Below are 10,581 nucleotides of genomic sequence, written 5' to 3' on the forward strand. Positions count from 1 at the left end.
ATTTTTTTTTAGATTTGCTGTTTCTAAAATTCATAATGCAGTTTAAGGTGGATAAAAATCGACATTATCAATTAATTTGTTATCGTGTCAATCAAAAGAGTTTACAGCGAAGGAGAAAGGAATGTTTAAATAGACAATTTTTTTCTTCTTCTTTTTGTAAAATTCAATTTTATCCTTCTTGTAAGATAATATGTACACCAGTTTTAAAAAGTTAAGGAAAAAAAAAAAAAAAAAAACTCAATGTGTACACTGACAAAAGCCACCGAAACAAGCGCAACAAATCTTGTCATGAGGGAGATAATTCACAATGCGAGCGCAATAAATTTGTTGTTGTCCAGAGAAAACATAACTTGGTTGTCATTTTCGTCTTGAGGGTTGGATCTCATCACCGTTTCCTATCATAGTTCCAAGAGGGCTGTAGTGATGGTTGAGGAGGCATCGTTTAGTTTGCGAATTTGATATTTTAATTTAAATTGATATGTAATTTTATATGAAAATTTTTTATTATAGTAAAAAAAATTAAATATAATTTTTTGTAAGAACTTTTAATTATAGTAAAATTGAAATTGAAAACTCAAAATAGTGAAATGAATGATGCCTTAATAAACTTAAATCCAGGGTTTTAGATTTATGATTTTCTTTTTTTCTAGTTTTGGCTTTCTTTCAAACTAACTTAAAATGATTTTATGGTTTTCAATTTAGGGTTGTTTTCCGATTTATATTAAATTATGCAATTACTAAATTAAAAGTCTAATAAATATCTTTCAAAAATATAAATTATTAAATATTAGATAAATAAAAATTATTAATGTTTTTATAAAAAAATAATAGTAAATATTGGGGGAAATAAGGTATTACTTAATATAAATTGATAAATAAAATATTTACATAATGGATTTACTAATTAAAGAGATTAGTAATTAATTGATTTTACTGAATTGATAATATATCAAAAAATTAGTCCCAAATTGAATTCCTAACCCTAACCTTGATCCCCAATTCCCAACGCCGCCGCTAGCATCTGCCCTTTTGCAACCCAACTTGCGATTGAACTTGGAGAGGATCGACTTGTGCTAGTGGCGACGAGCTTGACAACCTGTCTTCGCGACGGCTAGTACCGCCAAGCGGAGGCGCTAAAAGGGTAGTTTAGGTATTAAGATCGTTTTTGGAAATTTAAAAATTTAAAAAAAAAACACATGGGAAGTTATCTTGAGAAACGGCGTCGTTTACTGCAAATTTTCTAATTCTTAAAATTTAAACCCTCGGCTGAAATAAACGACTGAATCGAAAGGGTTTTTTCCAGCAGCCATGAATCGAGCAAAGAACATCCTCATTTCCCTCCGACTCGCCAACTCGTTCCTCTCGACTCAGATTCACAGCTCGACTCGACCACCATGTTCCCAGGTGATTCGTTTCTCTCAACTCTCTTCAATTGTTCCCAATCAATCTCGCGGTTCTCATCTCATCAACACCCATCAAAAGCTCTTCTTTTCTTCAACCCCCAACTCGGTCGTGGAGCTCGTCCTGGCTAACGAGTGGTCCACTGAGTTGGAGAACGAGTTAGATGACTCGAACCTGGGTTGGACCCACGAGCGAGTTATATACGTTTTGAAGAAACTGGATAAAAACCCACAAAAGGCTTCTGTTTTTTTCAATTGGGTAAGTCAGAAAGATGGGTTTAGACCAAGTTCTTTACTTTACAGCTTGATGCTCAGGATCCTAGTTCTTAAGGACATGAAAAGGTTTTGGGCCACTCTGGCAAAAATGAAAGAACAAAGCTTTTATATTGATGAAGAAACTTTTGATTCTATCTTGGCACAGTTAGTTAAGGAAAAGATGACTAACGATGTTGTGGCTTTGAGGCACTTTAATGATAGGATGATTGAAGATAATGCAATGGATAGTGTTGTGAAGAAGGTGGTTGATGTTGTTTTGGGGCTACAATGGAGTGATGAGGTTGAGAAACAATTAGGGAAGATCATAGTTGACTTGTCGGATAATATTGTTTTAAGGGTGTTGAAGGGACTTAGAACTTACCCGTCAAAAGCTTCTAGCTTTTTTCGTTGGGTTGGTCGGTATCCGGGCTATGAGCACAATTCTGTCACTTATAATGCGGCTGCAAGGGTTCTTAGTCGGGATGATTCGATCGGAGAGTTTTGGGGTATGATTGAGGAAATGAAGGGTGCGGGTTATGATTTGGATATTGACAATTACATAAAGATTTCGAGGCAATTTCAGAAGAGTAAGATGATGGAGGATTCGGTGAAGCTTTATGAGTTTATGATGGATGGCCCTTTTAAGCCCTCGGCTCAGGACTGCAATTTGCTCTTAAGGAGCATCTCGGCCGGTGATAATCCAGATTGTAGTTTGGCATTTAGAGTTGCGAAGAAATATGAGTCCACGGGACGTACCCTTTCTAAGGCTGCTTATGATGGGATTCATAGGTCTTTGACTAGTGCGGGAAGGTTTGATGAGGCTGAAAAGATGATGAAAGTTATGCGAAATGCAGGGTATGAACCGGACAACATTACTTACAGCCAATTGGTCTTTGGACTCTGTAAGGCAAGGAGGCTTGAAGAAGCTCGTCGAGTGCTAGATGAGATGGAAGCAAATGGATGTACTCCTGATATCAAGACTTGGACCATTTTGATTCAAGGGCATTGTTCTGCTGGTGAAGTTGACAAGGGATTGATGTGTTTTATGAAGATGATGGAAGAGGATTGCAATGTGGATGGCGATTTGTTGGATGTCTTGATAAAAGGTTTTCTTAGTCAGCGGAAGATAAAGGGCGCATATGATTTGCTGATTGAGTTGGTGGATAAAGCTCGTGTAATACCTTGGCAAGCGACGTACAAAAACCTTATTGAAAAGATGTTAGAAGTGAGGAAACTTGAAGAAGCAATGAACCTTCTTCGATTAATGAAGAAACACAAGTACCCTCCCTATCATGACCCTTTTGTTCCTTACATCTCGAAGTTTGGGACTGTTGAGGAGGCTGCTGAGTTTTTGAAGGCATTGAGTGTGAAGAAAAATCCATCTCCCTCGGCTTATTTTCATATTTTCGAGTCATTCTTTAGGGAAGGCAGACACTCTGAAGCCAAAGATCTGCTTTTTAAGTGCCCTCACCATATCCGCAAGCATCGCGACATTGCCAAACTTTTTGGGTCCACACAGAGCAGCCCTGCTACTGCTTGATTTTTTTTTTCTCCCTAAATTTATTGTTGCTATACGCTGCTACTTGACAAGTATTTACCCAACAATATTTAGAACATCGTTGTTAGATAAAATGGCCAATCAATGCAAATTTCGGATGGAATTTGGATTCATTTTCTTTGTTTCTTGGCTTTTGTTTAGGCAATTTGCATTATTGGAAGTGGGAACTAGAGTGCAGCTTCTTTCTCATTTTCCTTATAGTATATTCTCTTTCTGCGAGCATCATTGTTATTACAAGTAGCTCAGAGCTGCAAACAAGATACAAATTCAGTCCAATAGCTGCTCATCAAACTACATTATTTACAAAACTCTAGAAATCTTGTAAATTCAGTCGAGCAGCTCAGAACTTTCCCTCTTTGCAGTGTCTATCATTGCAGACAAGAACTTGCCAGGATCACAACCGCAGGGATTTGAAAGAGCAGCATGTGCCAAGAATGGAAGCTTTCTCAGAGACCGTCCACTCAATCCCTATATGCAAGAATTCGTCGAGTCAACTTTAAGAAATCGTGATTTGAATTTAGTACGGATATGGAAGCATATTTTTGACCCTTACCTCGCACGCTTCTGTAGCTTCAAGCAACTGTTTGCACAAATGAAGTGTCTCAGCTTCCTGATTCTCATGCATGTTCAATTTCTCTTTTAAACTACTATAGTTTGGAAGCATAAATTGATCACAATCCTACAAAATTTTCAGCTTTAATTAGCACAATTTCAATGTATCTAGACCAGCACTTGGTGTAGTGAATGAAAAATGAAGGCTTAGAGCCCGTTTAGAAGATATATTCAAACTATGATTTTTAATTCTGGGGTTTGAATTTTTAATTTTTTGTGAGAGAAAAACATTGTAGCTGAATTAATAACTTGAGTTTGAGTATATGAAACGGGCCCTTAATTTTTCTTATAAGAATGATAAAAGGTTTATATGCATGCTGTCTTTTAACAATGTGAGAGATTCATACCCGGAGATAAGATAATATGCCTGTCCGTACAAGTTCCTGCAAGCAGCTCCTTAGAATTTCATAACGAGCTTCAAGAGTTGGAGGACCAACATATGCCTTAATATCAGCTCGATCAATAAATGCAATATCTGCCACCGGATAAATTTGGTAAGGCCTCACATGCTAAAAGCGTGGTAATACTTCTCACGCGGCCAATGAAACAAATAAGCAGCAAAGCAGGATTGCTAATTTTCAGAAACAAATAAGCAGCAAAGCAGGATTGCTAATTTTCAGAAACAAATTGAACAAGCAGAAAGGCAAAAGATTATCTGATTATGAATACAATTTATCAACAAAAATGAATATATTCCACTCCAGAATCTCAAGGAACTACAGATACGTCAAAGTGATTTGCATGAAATTATGTTATTGTAATGGAATGATGGTGAAATTATGTTATTGTGATGGTCAAAGATTATGAATACAATTTATCAACAAAAATGAATATATTCCAATCCAGAATCTCAAGGAATACCATAGGCAAACTACAGATACGTCAAAGTGATTTGCATGAAATTATGTTATTGTAATGGAATGATGGTGAAGAAAACTAGAGTCTAGAAGAGGGAAGTGGCACTGTTTAGCATGCAGACTTCAAAATTACAAATTCACCCGGTTGGAAAATCAGTCTTAGGCTTACCAATAGCAGCAGTAATATTGGACGTGGTCAAAATTATCACATTTGGAGATGATTTCAATTTGTCAATCTGAGTTAGTAGTGCGTTCACGACCTGAAATGGCAATTTTTAAAATGCAATGAGATCAAAATTGAACTAGTTTTCGCATTATCCAAGATATTGTTGCTGGGAAAAAAAAAAAAAAGAGTATGGTTAATGTGATTGCTTGAAGGATAGGGAGGCATTATAGGAAGGGGAACGTTAGAGGACAGTACCCTGATAGAATCCGAAGGTTCAGAACCAGACAGAGCAGCCTTTCTAGCGGCAGCAAGACTTTCAACTTCATCTGCAGCATTATCATATATATTTATAACTAGAAGCTAGAAGGACACAAGATGAATTTAGAAATTAAAAGCTCTGTAATTATTAAGCTCACCAATCAAAACAAATACCAGATTGTTTTCTTCCTCCACCATTTCTTGAATTTTCTGGAAAAGCTTTGCAACCTATAACAGCAAACTATGAGCCACATAAACTGAATCCAATTCTCACGATTAGCTTGTTGCTTAGAACTTATTTCAATTCTGTTTGCAGTTTCAAAAGGAAGATATTTTCCTAGGTAGAATATACCCTGAATCAGTAGGTTGCCAACCTTATAATCAAAACAGCGCTTATCAAACCTTGCCATACTGAGTTTTCAATTTTTCTAGGAGAATACAGTTGCAGATTTTTGTAATTATTCATTACATCTTAAGATCTTGAAGGCCAAATTAGCTAAGGTAAAAATCTGCGAGTAACAGAGGCCAAAAACATCTTATTCAGAGTTGCAGTAAACTAATAATTACATACCAACTTGCCACTCTCAGAAAACCATTTACTAAACAAAGAATGTGCATTGACTTCAACCAACTGGCACTGCGAATATCTGTAAACAAGAAAATAATGAGTTAAGACGATCAAAAGTCCAATTAATAGATTGTCTACTCACTGGGCTATATTAACAAACCTGAAACTAAATCTAACAGATAGCTTTTGAGCCAATGCTTTGCATAAAGAAGTTTTCCCAGTCCCTGGAGGTCCATGTAGAAGCACAACGCTGCAAAATTTTGAAGCAATGAACTTATGGTCAGTAAAACCTTAAATGCGACTTGCATGAATTTTACTTTACTAATACCAATTCTAAAAGCTCAAAACATCAGATATGAATATCTACCGCGCTCTCAATTAATGAACCATTCCTTACCGATTCCATGAAATAAGAAAAGGATTCACACCCTTTTCAGTAAAGAGCAACGCACTTGCTGCATACCGCAGCAACCTTTTCTTGAGACCAGGTTCATAAATTAAGCTGCAAAGAACAATTCACTACATCAATTGGTTTTCACACTATTAAGGGGAAAAGAATAGTGAGAAACAAACCTTTCCCACATGCCATCAAATTCCTTTGCAGGAAGAATCCATTCGTTGAAGCTGGCAAGTTGTCCGTCCCCACTTAATTCCTCACATGGCCCTTCCTCACTAAGCTGGCAGAAAAAAATAAGTACCATCAAGTGTAAAGATGGAGGCTCAGTGAAAAATTAGTTTCAAAAACTTTCAGACACCTTCTCAGATTTACCACTTAATGAAATTAAAATGCAGGAGACTGAAAGAAGCAATTAAATGAACTATCAACTACACAATGATCCGGGTAAAATCGGGAAATTGTCCCTTCAATTCTCTTCGGAACAATGAATGTACTATAGCAAAGGATGTTAAAGAACTATGCTGAGAACTGTCAGCTACACAATTTTACCTGAAAGACGTGGACAACAGGCTTGACTTGCCAGAACAAAAGAATGTCGTGGTTCTGCACCCATTCCTCTACAAATACAAACAGTTCAAGCATCACAACCGGAAAAAATCCAAAACACTCTCGAGCAGTTTAACAGATTTATCAGCAACCCTTTTTTTATTTGATAAAGTTAACTGGGAAACTGCCATAATCAAGCTGGTTAACAGTTTCAAATTTGATTTTAATCTGCCTAACCTTCACACACAAAATAAATAAAATAAAATAATTTATGTATAATAATGCATACCCGTGTCACAGATATTAATCCTTTGAACATTTTCTGTGAGAAACAGATCGTCAAGTGGCACACCAATGGGTCCATCTACATAGCTTAAGCTCCTCTTCTCAAGCATTCTAAGCATTTTAAATAAATAATAATCAAAGAACAAGCAAGGTCATAAATTTTTATAGCTCTTTCAAGCAATCTAAGAATCCAATAAAACGAATAATTAAATCACACAAATATCCAAATAACCCACAAGTACATTCACGATCAAATAAATCAAAATAATTTCATCGAAAATTGTCAAATTAAATCACACATTCCTCAAGCTTACTTCTCCACGGCCGACCGGACATCTTCAGACCGAGCTGTGCTCGAGGGTTTTAGGCAGACTTCAACTGGAACACACAAAAATAAAACACCATTATATATATATATATATAAATTGGAAATGAAAACTGAAATTGAGACGCAAAATTGATAATGGCGAAGATCGAGAGCATCTGGTACTGACCGGAGACGAGAAATTTGTCTTGGGGCAGTGTCGGAGGAGGTGATGGCGGGACGACGCCGTTTTGGTCGCACATTGGGGCGTCATGAGGGTTTTGCAGAGAGATCTCCATGGGAGTGTTCATTTTGGGATGGAGAGACTAGGGATTATTGTGTGGAGCTCATCACAGAGGATCGACAGGAAGAATAGCTTTCGGTGGTATTGATGACTGAAGAGAAGTGGCCAAGGCCACCCAAACCAAACCCTACCGGAGAAGACGAGGACAGCGGGAGTTTTCTTTGGAAATGGGCGGGAAAAATGTCCGAAAAAAAAGCTTATTTTAACACGGTTTTTTTTTTTAAAGAATAAAGAGTTGAAAGGAGAAGGCGGTACCTAGCACTTTAGCATAGGGTTTGCGCGTTATCAAAGAAGTCTTTCTGACGTTTGGAATGTTCACTGAAGGCGTATAGATGGGTCCTAAGATTATTTTAATTAGAGAAATTCCTTTTAGATTATTTGAGGATGTTTGGTTGATGGGTTTAGAATTATTTTTGATTTACGTGTATTTTTTATGAGAGAAAATATTATAGTGAACCACGAACCATGATTCGAATCATGACATGAATCTAACAGCCAAACAACCCAGAATTGTCTTTTAAGTTTAGCATCCAAACTAATCAAGCATGTGTAACTCTTTTTGTATACCCATATAACATCGTTCGTATATTTATATAACTTAGTTTGTTTTAGTGTGATATTCTAAAGATGTAATTCAACTCATATAATATTGTTTATTACACCTGTAATATTGTTTGTTACACTTGAATAAACTGAGTGTTACATAAGAGAAAAATGTTACATTTACTTGAGACACGAACTTAAAACTGCCATTTTTTTTCAACGCCCCTGAATTATGTCACAAATTTCAAATTTAAATTGGATTATTTGCTAATTACTATCCTCGAACTTTGTTAGTTAGCAAAAGCATCTTCTTGTGTTAAAATGGACAAAAAAAGGGAAGTTCTATGGCAGAGGGCGCTTCTTCCCCCTAATAGTAGGGTGAAATCGTGGACACCGTCGGATCAAAAATATGTGGCCAGAACCATCTTCCTCATAGAAACATACATAAAAACGACTATATCTAATCAAATTCTCCCTTCAAGTGTAATACTCCATCTCCCCCTCTCCTCGACGGAAGCCCTATCTTTCGACGGCGCCATCTCGTCCCTCCTCCAACGCCTGTCCTTCCCTGGCGTTAGCGCCGACACAACCACCTTTCCCAACGACTAGAAATCTTAGAGCTTGAGGAACTCCTCTACCAAAATCTCTGTCAAAATTCAGCGAATTACCATAAATAATCGAGTTAGAAAAAACAATAGTTAAATTTAAACTTTTTTCATAAATATTAAAACAACCATTAAGACTATACCTCTATATATATATATATATATATATTGTTGGTGAAATTCGGATTTGGGAGGATGAAAAGAATAGAGAATTCAGAAAGAAGGGTTTGAGGCGTATAGGAATACTTTCCTTTAAGGTTTTATTTGCCCTCACTTCTCAAAGTTTGCTAACGAGTTCTAAATGGCAAATTACCCCCAAGATACAACAAACCATTGAACACAATATCCAGCAAAAATATTGAGTTCCAGAACAATTAATATCAATCTGTATTTTCTGAAGTCCATCATATAAAGACAGGGATGCATTCATCCTCTTTAAGTGTTACAACCTTTCACATAAAGATACCTTTTCAATTTGATGGTTATCTTTTATATGCTGATACACTTATAACAATAGTTATTTCTATTGTTAATAAGTGCTCAGATATGTGAGAAAACATATCACAAATAGATGCAATGGTTCGAGACCTTTTCAGATCACTAAAACACACGAAAACACATTTTTCGTCGACAATTTACGCTGCAGCGCGCGGGCTTAGCAAAACAGACCTGAGAGGTCTGTTTTGCGCAGGCTGCAGCGCGCAGGCCTAGCAAAACAGACCCGAGAGGTCTGTTTTGCGCAGGCTGCAGCGCCCTGCAGCGCGTGCTTGCGTCAGCCCACTCTTCCCGAATGTGTTTTAATCCAATTTGTGATATCAAAATTAAGAGATATATTACAATCTCTCTAACAGTTCTATGGTGAATTGCAGAGCTAGTGCACGAGTTTGTGTGTCTTGGAGAGAGAGAGGGGGGGAGAGAGAGAGAGGGAGAGAGAGAGAGAGGGAGAGAGAGGGAGAGAGAGAGAGGGGGAGAGTCCAATTGTTTAGCACTATTCCGTCCTTGTGCTCTATCTTGGATTCATGAACATTTACAAGACTAAAACCAAGGTCTTGTTAGGAACGACACCATTCCTTATGTTCACTTAGGCGAAGTTCGAATTATATCACTAGTTACTAAGAGACTCAAACTTCATTAAGAGTATAAACTCAACCTCAAACACGTAGCTATTTTTGCACCAATATCCTGGAAGGGTCTAATTAAAGTTCGGTGCTAACCCGTCATATAACAATAATTTGTTCTTACCCATTTAACTATGGAATAGCGGTACAACTATTACATAGTTGGGTTACCATCATTGGTGACTCTTTCAAAGAAAGGTTTCAGTCTCATTCCACTAGATGTTTCTTTGACTAAGTCTCTTGAAAGACCTTTTGTCAAAGGATCCGCTAGGTTTTTGTTTGTCCTAACATAAACAATATTAATAACACCATCGGTTATTAATTGTTTAACATATTCATGTCTCAAGCTAATATGTCTAGATTTACCATTATAAACTTTGTTATAAGATCTAGACAAAGTAGCTTCACTATCATAGTACAAAGAAATAGATGGCATCGGTTGTGGCCACAACTCAATATCAAGCAATAGATTTCATAGCCATTCCGCTTTTTTGCCTGCAGCGGCAAGTGCTATAAACTCACTTTCCATCGTAGAGTGAGTTATGCACGTTTGTTTCTTAGAAGCCCAAGAGACGGCTCCTCCTGCAATTGTAAAAATCCACCCAGATGTAGATTTATTATCACTTGCACTTGTTATCCAACTTGCATCCGAGTACCCTTCAAGTACGGTCGGATAGTCATTATATGACAAACCCAAGTTAATGGTTCTTTTAAGATAACCAAGTACTCTTCCAACTGCATTCCAATGTTCGATACCCGAGTTACTCGTGAACCTAGACATTTTGCATACCGCAAATGCTATGTC

The 10,581-nt window shown here is 37.0% G+C and overlaps 2 protein-coding genes across 2 annotated transcripts; one reads left to right on the top strand and one right to left on the bottom strand.

Annotated features, from left to right (window-relative positions):
• Positions 1–1,296: 1,296 nt before the first annotated feature.
• LOC21385638 (pentatricopeptide repeat-containing protein At3g48250, chloroplastic) lies at positions 1,297–3,326 on the top strand. The gene has a single exon (XM_010104381.2). The coding sequence runs from the start codon at positions 1,309–1,311 to the stop codon at positions 3,193–3,195; it is 1,887 nt and encodes a 628-aa protein (XP_010102683.1). The 5' UTR covers positions 1,297–1,308; the 3' UTR covers positions 3,196–3,326.
• A 67-nt stretch (positions 3,327–3,393) lies between these two features.
• On the bottom strand, positions 3,394–7,730 carry LOC21385639 (pachytene checkpoint protein 2 homolog). Its single transcript, XM_010104382.2, has 14 exons — positions 7,397–7,730; positions 7,217–7,280; positions 6,907–7,013; positions 6,621–6,688; positions 6,248–6,351; positions 6,072–6,176; positions 5,835–5,924; positions 5,678–5,753; positions 5,265–5,334; positions 5,104–5,174; positions 4,852–4,942; positions 4,173–4,300; positions 3,767–3,892; positions 3,394–3,681 (listed from the first exon to the last, which is right to left on the bottom strand). The coding sequence occupies exons 1-14, from the start codon at positions 7,515–7,517 to the stop codon at positions 3,541–3,543; spliced, it is 1,362 nt and encodes a 453-aa protein (XP_010102684.2). The 5' UTR covers positions 7,518–7,730; the 3' UTR covers positions 3,394–3,540.
• Between the last annotated feature and the right edge of the window lie 2,851 nt (positions 7,731–10,581).

This window comes from Morus notabilis, unplaced genomic scaffold (genome assembly GCF_000414095.1).
Source record: "Morus notabilis unplaced genomic scaffold, ASM41409v2 Scaffold1781, whole genome shotgun sequence".
NCBI lineage: Eukaryota > Viridiplantae > Streptophyta > Magnoliopsida > Rosales > Moraceae > Morus > Morus notabilis.